Source organism: Lucilia cuprina, chromosome 4 (assembly GCF_022045245.1).
Source record: "Lucilia cuprina isolate Lc7/37 chromosome 4, ASM2204524v1, whole genome shotgun sequence".
In the NCBI taxonomy this organism is placed as follows: Eukaryota; Metazoa; Arthropoda; class Insecta; order Diptera; family Calliphoridae; genus Lucilia; species Lucilia cuprina.
In genome coordinates, this window is record NC_060952.1 from 7193859 (window position 1) to 7207938 (window position 14080).

General features: G+C 30.3%; 3 protein-coding genes across 4 annotated transcripts in view; all 3 read left to right on the plus strand.

The window, feature by feature from the left end:
* The window catches only part of LOC111675685 (protein yellow), a 4831-nt gene extending 1337 nt beyond the window's left edge, over positions 1 to 3494 (plus strand). The window contains exons 2-4 of the mRNA XM_046950046.1: positions 1811 to 2103; positions 2175 to 2362; positions 2523 to 3494. Of these exons, the coding sequence (XP_046806002.1) occupies positions 1811 to 2103; positions 2175 to 2362; positions 2523 to 3389 (1348 nt within the window). The 3' untranslated portion in view covers positions 3390 to 3494. The remainder of the gene's footprint in view (positions 1 to 1810; positions 2104 to 2174; positions 2363 to 2522) is intronic.
* A 3439-nt stretch (positions 3495 to 6933) lies between these two features.
* Positions 6934 to 9292, plus strand: LOC111675684 (major royal jelly protein 1). 2 transcript variants are annotated; one of them, XM_046950048.1, is made up of 5 exons: positions 6934 to 7246; positions 7882 to 8069; positions 8144 to 8522; positions 8587 to 8951; positions 9011 to 9292. In XM_046950048.1, the coding sequence occupies exons 1-5, from the start codon at positions 7018 to 7020 to the stop codon at positions 9122 to 9124; spliced, it is 1275 nt and encodes a 424-aa protein (XP_046806004.1). In that variant the 5' UTR covers positions 6934 to 7017; the 3' UTR covers positions 9125 to 9292. The 2 variants fall into 2 exon arrangements, with proteins under 2 accessions (XP_046806004.1, XP_023292260.1); XM_023436492.2 differs by having other exon boundaries at positions 7879 to 8069; positions 9011 to 9183.
* A 2233-nt stretch (positions 9293 to 11525) lies between these two features.
* LOC111675676 (dolichol-phosphate mannosyltransferase subunit 3) lies at positions 11526 to 12065 on the plus strand. Its single transcript, XM_023436481.2, has 2 exons — positions 11526 to 11788; positions 11846 to 12065. Exons 1-2 carry the CDS (start codon positions 11639 to 11641, stop codon positions 11978 to 11980), a joined length of 285 nt encoding a protein of 94 aa, XP_023292249.1. The 5' UTR covers positions 11526 to 11638; the 3' UTR covers positions 11981 to 12065.
* Positions 12066 to 14080: the final 2015 nt, after the last annotated feature.

The following is a 14080-nucleotide window of genomic DNA, read 5'->3' on the forward strand; positions in this document are numbered from 1 at the left end:
CTTTTATAGTTTCCCAGATAAGCGATTTTTTGTATTAAATTTATATGGAAGGTACCACGCCCCTTTTTTCCTTAAATAATCAAATTTTTACTAAAGTAGTTCCAATATATTTTAATAACTCTAACTGTTATATTTTCTCAGATATAACGATTTAATATTTTCTTTATGTGGAAGGCGCCACGCCCACTACAGCCATTCCGCCCATTTTGTACAAAAATATTCTTATGAATATCAAAGTTGTACATATAAAAATTTAAGGATTCTAACTTTTGAGATATGCGACTTTTAACACTTATTTTGAATTTGTGCGTGGCACGACAGCCACTTTAAATGTTGGAGAAATAATACTCTATAGTTCTTTCCAGACATACAGAAACACAGTGTAAAACTTTCTGAAAAATCGTTCCAGATTCTAACAGACGAAAAGTTTCCAATTTAAAATCAACTAAATAGATCTTAATAAAAACCATAAACATACAACGTTTGGATGAGGAATATTTATGATTCGACGTATCATTTATTCGACTTTGTTTTTAAAAGACCGTCAACTTTTCGACTTCGTTAGAACAAAATATTTGACTTTTTTCTTAAGAATAACTTAACAGGAACTTTTTAAAATCCAGTTATTTTTCAGTTAGTTACAACTAGATTATAACCTTTGTTCCTAGAAAACCCGTTAGAAACTCTAAAGAATCAGAAACATTTATCCATAGTATTAGATCTAATGGTGATATCACACATGTTTTATGGATCTTTAGTCAAAAGTTCTGGTTTTATGGAAACTTTTTACAACTACTATTTAATCACCAATTGTTAAAAGTAATGGCGGCAGAATCTAAATAAGTTTTGTTTTCTAGTTGTATTTTAGAGCAAATAGTAGGGTTCTATAAATCGACTTTCGAATAATCGAACAATCGACTTTTTGTCGAAAAAAGTCGAAGTCGACAATTTTGTTGCAAAAAAGTCGATAACTCGACTATCGTCTATGAAAAAAGTCGAAAAGTCGACTTTGTAAATAAAAGTCGAAAAGTCGGAAAGTCAAAAAAAGTCAAAAAGTCGAAAAGTCGGAAAAAATTAAAAAAGTCGACTAATTATAAATTATTAAAAGTCGAAAAATCGACTTTTAATTAAATGAAAAAAGTCGAAAAATCTAATTAATAAATGCAAAAAGTCGAAAGTCGAAAAGTTGACTTTTCATAAAATGCAAAAAGTCGAAAAGTCGACTTTTCATAAAATGCAAAAAGTCGAAAAGTCGACTTTTCATAAAATGCAAAAAGTCGACTTTTCATAAAATGCAAAAAGTCGAAAAGTCGACTTTTCATAAAATGCAAAAAGTCGACTTTTCATAAAATGCAAAAAGTCGACTTTTCATAAAATGCAAAAAGTCAAAAGTCGACTTGGCGTTTCAACTATAGAACCCTAGCAAATAGGTTCCTAGGTTAATACAATTTTAGACAATTACTGTAAAATATCATACTATTTATTACGAAATTCATATCTTATGCAACATTTTAATCTTAATGAGAATTTAAACGAACATTTCTTTTGCTAAAAATAACTAAAATCTGTTCATGCTGCGATTTGGAAAAAAAATTCCAAAAAATCTAAAAAATATTTAACTACAAATAAATAAATAAAAAATAATAATAATAATAAATTAGAATGTAGCATCACATCTTGTTTGTCGGCTTTTAGTAGCCGTTTAATTCTAGACTCAATAAAATATGATCTTAATTGCAAAACATGTTTGTTAATGAAACGCAGAACTCTAAATTAATTACGTTTAAAAAATTCCCCCATTTTGTTTCAGGCAACTAAATACTAGTCTATGGCTTAGTCTGCTTTTAGTAACAATCAACATTGTAAACCACATTTCCGCATATAGTTATGCCAAAGCAGACAGTTATGCGGCGGAGACACTAGTCAGACCTGCCTATAAGAAACCACCGCCGATTAGTAGATATAAAGATCTGATAAAAATATATGAAGGAAAAAATTTAGAATTTGCTTTTCCATCGGAAAGTGTACGTAATGCGGCATTAAATAGCGGACAATATGATCCAGATCATCCTATACCTATCGATGTGGATGTTTACTATCCACGTGAGTATGAAATGGAATGTATAATTGGAATGTATAATTGAATGTATATTAATATGTTTTAAAATTTATAGAAAATTCCGATGAACCTACCGTTTTTATAACCATACCAAGATTTGGCAGTGGGGTACCCTATTCATTGGCCACATTGACAGATGTTCAACGTCCAAATGGTTCAGAATTTCAACCGTATCCCGACTATTCATGGCATAGTTCGCATGGTCAAGATTGTGATGGTTTAACATCGGTTTATCGTATACAAGTAAGTGAAAATAACTCTACTCAAATTCCAATGATTTGACCCAAATATTCTAAAACTTTACTTTTGATTTCGAAAACCAATTCAACGAAGACCATTCTATCGATTTTTCAACAGAATTTTAACAAATGCTGTAATTTTAACATTTTTTCTATCTTCGTAGATCGATGCCTGTGGTCGCATGTGGATATTGGACAGTGGTGAAATAGAGTTCGTTCAACATTGTCAACCACAAGTGGTGGTATACGACATTAAAACAGGAACAATGGTTCATCGCTATCGTTTACCACCAAAGGTTTTTAGAACTGGTGTTAGCCGCTTTGTAACACCTCTTGTCGACATTGATGATCCCCCACCATTGGGTACCTGTTCCAAGGCATTTGTTTATATGGCTGATGCTACCGGTACTTCGTTAATTGTTTATGATGTTGTTAATGATGATTCTTGGCGCATTGAAAATCGATACACTTTTCCTGATCCCGACTTTAGTAAACATACAATAGCTGGCGAAAGTTTTGAACTATTAGATGGCGTATTTGGCCTATCGATGACACCCAGAGGTTTGGGTCTAAGGCGATTACTATATTTCCATGCTCTATCAAATGATGCTCAAGTAGCGGTTCCCTTGGATGTGATAAACAATTCCTCAAACTTTGGTTTTGGTTTAGCTTCGTCACTAGATGAATTTAAGTTGTTGGGTCATAGAGGTGTACAGTGTGCTGCTTCTGCTATGTCAGCAAATGGTTTCTTATTGTGTGGTTTCTTAGAACCTATCGCTTTAATCGGCTGGAATATACGTACTCCCTATACGCCACGTAATCGCATGATATTGGCTGAAAATCCTGAAACCCTACAATTCATAAGTGGTCTTAAGGTGATACGCAATCCGAGAGGTAAAGAAGAGGTGTGGATGCTGTCGAATCGTTTGCAAAAGACTTTTAGTGGTACCACTGATTTTACAGAGATAAATTATCGCATACAAAAATGTGGCATGGATGAGTTATTATTGGGTAAACAGTGTAGAAATTAAAGGAATTTATGATTAGAAGTGCAACAGTTCTTTTTTTATTGTAAATACTACCAAATTTATTTTTATCGAATAAATCAAGTTTTGTAATTTTTTTCTTAAAAATCGAAAAAAACACATGTTTTTTCTTACTAATATTCTTAATTTATTATCAACTATAAAATCGGGGTTCTTATGGAACGAAAAAAATAACGTGTTAGAAAAACAATTTCTAAACAATTTCATGGTTGTTATATTAACGTTATATTTCACGGAGTTAAGTGGTTTCTCTGTTTTTTTATTTTTGGGAAAACAAAAATGTGTGAACATTTCTTCCTCTATACGGTAGGTAATTTTAAGAATTGTAATGTTTATCCCTTCTTTAACAAAAAAAAAAACAAGACCTTTCTCATCTTTTGACATTTGTAATAACTCTTAGCCACACTGCGCCATAACAAATGCAACAGGCTAATAGACTAACGAGACAACCATATAGTATTTTTTATATAAAATTTCATGATTATAATCACATAAAGGTGTTTCCATACAATATGTAGAAAAAAAAGCATTGACTACAGTGTGGACATCAAATTCTGAACTATAATCTGGGTTATTGTCAGGACTAGATTCTATTCTATATATTGGACTTAAGTCTAGTTTATAGTATGTACAAAAGACTTGTTTAAAGTCTGGCCTAAAGTGCAGTCTATATTCTGGACTATAGTCTAGTGAATAGTCTAGACTACACGCAGAGAAAAAACATAGTTCGACATGGTTACTATAACTAAATTATGTTCACTGTAACAATATATTGTTATCAAAAACATATAATTGTTATTTTAATGCTATTTAAATAATATTGTTGTTAATATAATCATTTTCATGTTCATGGCAATTATAAATTTGAGTATGATTCAATGAAAAATAATTATTTTTGCAATAACTAAGCAATGGTAACGACTAAAACATATTATGTTACTAACAAATATTTTAACTTAATGATAACCATTATATGTTTTGTGGTTATAAATAACCATTATATGTTTTGTTGTTCTATATCTGTTGCTACAACAACAAAATAACTTTAGCCACACACCTCACACATATTATTTTGTGTGTGTGTTGTTTAAAGCGACAATAAAATAAAATGAGTTGAAATAATTCTCATTTGGTTTATAATATTATATGTATAACAAACAATATTATGGTAAATTAAAAATATTATGATACAATGTTTTAGCTGATTTTAACCATTTTTAAATTGTTACAATAACCATAATATATTTAGACTACAATCATAATTTTAACCATAATATGTTGCTCTTAGAACATGGTTACCACAACCATGTTTTTTCTCTGCGTGTATGGACGTTTTAATTGTGTGGAATAAATCTATATTGTGGACTATTGCCTAGTTTATGGCTATAGTCTGAACAATAGACTGTAGTTTAGACTAGACTATAGTGTAAACTGTAGAATGCAACATTGTCTAGACTGTAGAATGGACCATTAACTAGACTGTAGTACAGACTATTGTTTATAATATAGAGCAAAATATATACTAGACTACAAGGCAAGTCTGGACTATAGTCTAGTTGACATTATTAACTATTGTCCTACTATAAATTTGTCTCTAACCTGGATTAAACACTATTCTATAGCCTAGTCTTTAGTCATTAGACTATAGTCTTGTATATCGATTAAACCATAACCTTGTCTGGACTATTGTACTCTGTTATATACTCTCTCTGTTATATAGTCTAAATATAGTTCAATACGTTTTCTTATTATGGGGTCTGAAATCTTATGAAAACACCCATATTAATTACTTATACACCAAAAAAAAACTTATGCGGCATCAATAAAAAGGAATCAAATGTTCCCAGCAATAACAACAACAGTAACAATACAAAGAACAATGTTTATATTGATGTTTAAAGAATAAAACAAAATGTTCTTGCTAAAGAGACAACTAACATACAACAGACAATCATACATTCCTATTTACAGTCACACACTCGTCGTACATCATATAATAAAGAAACTGAAAAACTACCAGTCCAAGACACAACTTACTAATGCAGCTAATAAGTGGATATAAAACCCAAAAAAAAGAAGGAGTTGAAGGAAAGAAACTCTCACACTTGTTAAGCGAAATAACAACAACAAATGTCTTTTAGGAAAGGGTATCATAGAAAGAAATGTTATTTAAACATTGTAGACAATCTGGTGTATAGTCTGGATTATTGTCCGGCGTTTAGACTAAACTGCACTATAGTCTAAGCTATAACTATAGAATATAGTCTAAGCTCTAGAGTCTAGACCAGTCTATAGTTTTAACTATAGCCTGGTATCTAGTTTTTTTTTCAATTTTATTTTCTATAGTCTGTTCTTTTCCATAATGTTTCTGTTTCTATACTCTAAACTGTTTGACCTGGTTCACACTAGGAAACTTTTTTTGGGAAACTCTTGATTTTTGTATGTGAGAGAAAGAAAATGAAATATGAACCATCTCTTTCTCTCACACACAAAATCAAAAGTCTCTTAACAAAAGTTTCCCAGTGTGAACCAGGTCTTTCTAAACTATAAACTTGCTATACTCTGGACTATATTCTATTCTACACTCTTTCTGTTTCTATACTATAAACTGGTATATAAATAAATTCTGGTCTATACTATATAGTCTTGCCAAGAGCTCAGAATATAGTCTATAGTCTGAATCATGGCATAATAAAGTAAGGTGACTGCAATAAAGCAGCTGATTATTATTTTATATAGAGTATGCATAATGTCAAAGTTTTTATGGTTAACATGTTAAGAATGTTATTTGTTTACATGTTTTATGTCATTTTTAACATTAGTCTGATTCTAGTACAAAAACAAAATACATGTTGTTTTTGTATTGTTTTAGTGATGCAGTCACCTTTCTAAGTGTGTCCTGGTCTGAATTATAGTCCAACGAGAAGTTTAAATTGAACTGAAGTCTGATATATAGACTTGTGAATTTCCTTTACCATAAATTTTCAAAACACCTTTTTTTACCAACAGTATTGTTTGGTAAGACCTTAAAACAGTCGTAAGATAAACAACCATAGATAAAGGGCATAAATAGTCAATTACAACTTGTTAGCGCCTAAATACACACTGATCTTCACGATTTTTTATGTAAGTACTTGTAACGAGACAAGTGAACAATATGTTTTATGTTCATCCAGGTTCTTGAGAAGTTTCTGCTGCTTACATTATGAGCGCAAAACAAAATCAAAATTGAATGGTTTGTTTAGATTAGAATTCTTTCTGTATTTATTTATTTAGTTTCATTCAAACATACAACCAGCCGTACCAAAAGGTAGACGGAGAAAGAGAGAAAGAGAGAAAATTATTTGATAAAGGGGTTTCCTTCATGTCTGGTTGATTGTTTTTTTTATGTTTCATGATGCTGTTGTCTTGTTAGAAAGATCGAAGCTGGGTTAGATGGATGATGATCTGTTTGTATTCATTCTGTTTGGTTCGTTGGAGTTTGTTGTGTTATACTCAGTTGTTTTGTAATAAAAATCTTAAGTTTTAACTTATCTCAAATTCAGTTGGTATTTGTTGAAGGTGTGGTAAAGACGTGCCCTGCTGCTATTATAACTGCCTTTTTTGAAGAAAAATGTGTCGTCTTATATTGTGTTTATTTATAAGCTTAATCCTTTTAATTTCGATATTTGAGTGTCAAGGAACTGTATTGCGTGAAAGACAATTTTATACGCTACATCAATGGTCTCATTCTATTAATATGACATTTCCAACTTCAATTGATAAAGAATTTGCTGTTAACAATTCGTACTATGATATTAATCGAATTCAATTACCGGTAGATCTAGATGTGCAGTATAAAGGTAAATAATTATATTTTCAAGTGTACATATGTATGTCTGTTTGTTATGTTAAGAATCATATCATTAGAATTGTATATTTTACAGTTTGTACTTAACTATGACTAGACCATTGTCTGGACTAATATCTAGACTGTAGACTAATCAATCATCTGGGATACTATTAGTGCTTTTATCTTCTTTATAATTCCTAATTCTAGTCTATAGTCTAGTCTATAGTTTAGTATATAGTCTAATCTATAGTCAAGTCTATACTCTAGTCTATAGTCTAGTCTATAGTCAAGTCTATACTCTAGTCTATAGTCTAGTCTATAGCCTAGTCTATAGTCTAGTCTATAGGCTAGTCTATAGGCTAGTCTATAGTCTAGTCTATAGTCTAGTCTATAGTCTAGTCTATAGTCTAGTCTATAGTCTAGTCTATAGTCTAGTCTATAGTCTAGTCTATAGTCTAGTCTATAGTCTAGTCTATAGTCTAGTCTATAGTCTAGTCTATAGTCTAGTCTATAGTCTAGTCTATAGTCTAGTCTATAGTCTAGTCTATAGTCTAGTCTATAGCCTAATCGCACATCTTGAATATAGTTTAGACAATAGTCTCGATATAGCCCGATCATATTTTATAAAAAATATTTTTTTAGAAGACAATAAACTTCGAATCTTTCTCACAATTCCTCGATTAAATTTTGGAGTTCCTTACTCATTGGCCACGATATTAAAAGAAGATCAAAATATTACAAACAATCCAAGGGTGACCGCATATCCCAGCTATGAATGGCATAAAAGTCATGGATTAAATTGCACTTCTATAACATCGGCTCTAAGATCTCATGTAAGCAATATATATCACAGTACTCAGCCACTTAAACTACATAATTCTTTGTTTACATTCCCTCATTTGAACAGATTGATGAATGTGGCCGATTATGGATTATAGATTCAGGACAAATTAATTCTCTGCAATGGTGTGCTCCCCAACTTTTAGTGTTCGACTTAAATACAGATGAATTGATACATCGTTACAAACTTCCTAGTAATAATTATAAAGCAGGTATTTCGGTTTATACTGATATGGTAGCCGATGTCAAGTCTGTAGCAGAATGTTTAGATACAACCGTCTATGTATCAGATGCTTGGGGTCATGGTTTAATTGTTTACAATATGTTAAAGAATAAATCTTGGCGCATAGAACATGAACTTATGAAGCCAGATAAAACTTTTCGAAATAATGTTCATGATGGCATATTTACTGTTAGTTTAAGTCCAAAAACTAACAAAATGACGGGTAATTAATTAATTTAAACGGAACTATAAAAAACATCACTAATTATGTTCTTTCTTACATACAGAACGTTATTTATATTTCCATTCTTTGAATAGTTTCACTGAGATACGCATTCCCTTAAAATATGTTAATAACGAATCGCTGTGGTATTATCCCAAAGGCTATACTTTAATAGATAAATATTTTACCAATTTAGGGTCTCGAGGTCTTCAATGTGAATCTGAAACTATGGATAATTATGGAAATTTATATTGCAGTATTATAGGTTCGAGTGCTCTGATACGTTGGAAAGAGGGTAGAAATTATACGGCAGATGATTTGAATGTGGTAGCTTATGGTCCACAGCAATGGCGTTTTGTCACGGGTCTTAAGTTAAGTGAAAATCAACAGAAAGAACAGGAATTGTGGGCATTAAGCACAGAGCCAAAGGTAAGTTTTATTGCAAATACTTTGTTAATTTAAAATTTGTTCATTCAATTAAATTTCAGCTTTTTGTTGGCAACACTGTTCAGAAGGATCTAATAATGTATCAAATTATGGGATGCCGTATTCGTAATCTTTTACGTTCGGAAATTTGTTCAATTGGCATTAATGATGTGTAAATTAGTATTTAAGATAAAATTGTAAATACATATTGTTAAGTAGTAATTGATCCACTAAGAAGAAATTATTGAAATTGCGGGAAAGTACGTGGGAAAGAGTCTAATTTATACAACCTACCCTATACTTAAAAATTTGTATGTTTTATAATAGCTGATTTTTGCCACATCAGCTGATTTCTACCAAATCCACCAATTATCAAATTTTTACAAAAACAGCTGATTTTTGCAAAAAGAGGTGATTTATACCAAAACAGCTGATTTTTTCGCAAAACAGCTGATTTTTACCAAAACACCATATTTTTACCAAAACAGCTGATTCATACAACAACAGCTGATTTTTTGTCAAAACAGATGATTTTTACCAAAAGAGTTGATTTTTACTAAAACAGCTGATTTTTACAAAAACAACTGATTTTTACAAAAACAGCTGATTTTTACCAAAACAGCTGTTTTTACCAAAACAGCTGATTTTTTGTCAAAACAGCTGATTTTTACAAAACATCTGATTTTTACAAAAACAGCTGATTTTTACCAAAACAGCTGTTTTTGACCAAACAGCTAATATAAAAAACAGCTGATTTTTACCAAAACAGCTGATATAAAAAACAGCTGATTTTTACAAAAACAGATGATTTTTACCGAAACAGCTGATTTTGACCAAACAGCTGATTTTTTAAAAATAACAGCTGATTTTTACCAAAACAGCTGATTTTTACAAAAACAGCTGATTTTTACCAAAACAGCTGATTTTGACCAAACAGCTGATTTAAAAAAAAAACAGCTGATTTTTACCAAAACAGCTGATTTTTACCAAAACAGCCGAATTTCACCAAAACAGCTGAATTTTAGCAAAACAGCTGAATTTTAGCAAAACAGCTGATTTTTACAAAAACAACTGATTTTTACCAAACAGCTGATTTTGACCAAAATAGCTGATTTTTACCAAAACAGCTGATTTATACCAAAACAGCTTATTTTTACCAAAACAGCTGATTTTTACCAAAAAAGCTGATTTTTACAAAACAGCTGATTTTTAATAAAACAGCTGATTTTTACCAAAACAGCTGATTTTTAAAAAATAGCTGATTTTTACCAAAACAGCTGATTTTGACCAAACAGCTGATTTTTAAAAAAAACAGCGGATTTTTACCAAAACAGCTGATCTTTACAAAACAGCTCATTTTTACAAAAACAGCTCATTTTTTGTCAAAACAGCTGATTTTTACTAAAACAGTTGAATTTTATCAAAACAGCTGATTTTGACCAAACAGCTGATTTAAAAAAAAACAGCTGATTTTTACAAAAACAGCTGATTTTTACAAAAACAGCTGATTTTTACAAAAAACAGCTGATTTTTACCAAAACAGCTGATTTTGACCAACCAGCTGATTTTTTACCAAAACAGCTGATTTTTACTAAAACAGCTGATTTTTACCAAAACATGTGATTTTCACCAAAACAGCTGATCTTTACAAAAACAGCTGATTTTTACCCAAATAGCAGAATTTTACCAAAACAGCTGATTTTTAGCAAAAAGCTGATTTTTGACCAAAACAGCTGATTTTTATACAAAAATAGCCGATTTTTACAAAAATAGCTGAAAACGTGTTTTTTTTACCAAAAAACATGGTTTTTACTGAAAAAGCTGATTTGTACTAAATAGCTAAAGCTGACAGCGATAGGACAGAAAAACTATTTATTTTGACTCTAAATATCATATTTTTACTTTGTTTGTATCCACCAATGAACAATAATTTCATATTTTTTCTATAGTTTAACTTTTTATTTATGTATTGAGTACATTATACTTTTTTTTTTAACTTTGAAGTGTGTTGGCGGAATTATTAAACTCACAAACTGCCAGGTTATCCCACAAAAATAAAAAAGTTATATCATTGAATCATCATAATCAAAAAAATTCCAGAGTTTTAATGGTCTCCACCAGTTTATATTCGAGTTTAAATGGTCTCCACCAGGTCATATCGTGAGTATTCTATGGTCTCCACCAATAAAAAACATAACCTCACTCTGAGGTAAAACGAAAGCACGCGTTTAATGAAGACAACGCATAACTTAGAACAGTTATACGAAGTAGTGCATTAAATTAGTGCGGGGTGAGAAGTAATTCCGTCGAAAGCCCAGCAACAAGCACAAGCCTGACCGTCCTTAAGAAATAAAAACGATGACGCGAGAGTTGTTCCCCAACTCAGACCTGAATTACAACTGACATTATACTTAAAATAAATTTACCTAAAAATTTTTAAAGTTAACGACTTTTGTACATTCACGTTGCCAACCATGAGAGGAAAAATTCCCCATTTTTATTTAAGAGTTGGCAGCACTCGCATTTTGTTTTTATACCCAACCAGCTGTTTATGTTGACACATCGCCACACAATATTTCTGTCACTTTTTTTATTGTTATCAATTTTTTAACAAAGTTTTACTAGCATTTTTTAAGTACATTCCTTTTCTTATTAATAAACTATTAAATATTACAAAAATTATAAACAACATGACAAATTTACAACGTTGGTTGATGTACTTATTGTTATTTTTGGTGCCATATTTTGGTATTTTATTTGCCACCATTAAAACACCGGGCATGGAAAAATTACTATTTCCTTTGCAATTGTTGCCTTATATTTTGGTCATAATGTTTGGAGTAAGTTTATTTATATTTTGACTTTTAAAATTAAGTTAAATTATGTTTAACTTTTAGTTATATGCCGCTGGTACTGTATTATATCGTACGTTTACCTTCAATGATTGTCCCGAAGCTGCCAAAGAATTGCAAGAACAGATACAAGAAGCTCGCAAGGATTTAATAGCAAAAGGTTTTAAATTTCGTGATTAGTTTGTAAAATAAGAAAAATTTTTATTGTATTTATATTTATAATTTAATTGTAAATAGAATAAAGTTTATTTTTTTTTAACAAAAACTGAGTGTTTTCATACAAAATTTTAAATTGCTTTTGCACTCAAAATAACGAAATTGCATGTAAAAACTGAGTGAAATAATAAAAACTAACTGAACTAACTAGCAACTTGACTTAAAATATTGCAACAAATTCAGTTATTATTTTTATAATGATTATTATAAATAATTTTATTAAAATAACGTTTTGTGCTTAAAACATGAATTTTAAAATATGTATGTATTTAAACATGTTCGTGCTACAAATTATATATATTCTTTTTAAATGATTAAACACCTTTTTAACGCTGGAGATATAAAATTTATTTATGAGTTAAATTAAAATATAGAAATAATTTGTTTTAGTTACTCTTTAAAACGAGACATGTTTTAAATCATAATTCAATTTAGTGGAAAATGTCAAAAGTCTGTTTTTCGAAATTAACCTTTGACCTTTAAATTTAAAATTTTACCTTTTTTAATAAATTAATTTAAAACCCTTTCAAAATCTTTCTATAATTAAATTATACATATGTTCTTGAGCGTTTTTTGCCACAACATGTTTAATCATTTTCATTAGAATGAAATTTAGACGAATATTTTAGTTTACATATGATGGGTAGTTAATTTCTCACGTATTCCAAAGGGATTTAAAATCTTAAACTTCAAAAAACTATAAATATGAAATGTAAAGAATGAGGACACCACAAGTACATATAGGTATGTACATACATATATATAGAACTGTAGACAAACCCAGCAAAAATTTACTTTTCAATAACTACTACATATGTACCAGAATTACTTAGAATAAGTCTTATAAATAATATATTATGTATTACTTACGTAATACATTGAATATGACATTATTTTTTAAACAAAAGAAAAACTATGTGTAAAAACTAATAATTTAGGCAATGGATTTGTTGTCGTAGGTAATTTTTCCCACAAACTAAACTACATACTTACTAAACTCTCTACTTGCAGCAGGTGATCGTAAAATGTGTTTATCTAACTCTATAGCTCGTGGTAAGTATTTGCCTCCAATGTCATACCCATGTTAAATAAAATGACTTAAATGCTATAGTGTAAGTAAATTTTAGCATTTTAGCTCCTTTCTTTACTTTGTAAGTTTTTGCTGGGACATTTTGATTTGCAAATTCAAATTCGATTTTTTTTGGGTTTTAATTAGGATGGCAGTGCATCAAGCACTCATATTGCCAGGTTATGAAGGTATAGGTCTGTTGAAAACCCCACCAACAGACCTATACCTTCATATAGGAAGTTGGAGCATCCGGACTTGATTTCATCAAAAGTATTAATGGTCCCCACCAGAAAAAAATTCCAGAGTTTTAATGGTCTCCACCAGTTTATATTTGAGTTTAAATGGTCTCCACCAACAAAAAACATAACCTCACTCTGAGGTAAAACGAAAGCACGCGTTTAATGAAGACAACGCATAAATTAGAACAGTTATACGAAGTAGTGCATTAAATTAGTGCGGGGTGAGAAGTAATTCTGTCGAAAGCCCAGCAACAAGCACAAGCCTGACCGTCCTTAAGAAATAAAAACGATGACGCGAGAGTTGTTTCCTAACTCAGACCTGAATTACAACTCAATTCGATTATTTGCCATTTACAGAGTCGAAAATTGATTAAGAGCGGGTTTTTGAGTTAGCAATCAATTCAGATTAGTTAATCTAAAAATAAATTGATTTTGATATTAATCTCCTTCGATGTTTTTAAGTACAAGATTAAACTTCGCAGTGTTGCCATACAAAACAACAGAAAACGTCACTACATGTTTTATAAAAAAGAAGACAATTGCAAAAGTAATGTAATAATTAATGAAAACTTAAATTGAAAACAAATACAAAATATATTGTGAAGTCTCCATAATATATAAGAAAATGTATTTATTTTTTGCATCAGTTGTTTAAACTTTTGCATTTCTTGCTCAAGTTTAAACCACATCCATTGGGCGCTTAAACTAGCAAACAAAAGTAGCTGATTGTGTATTCAAAAACAAATGACGAAGATT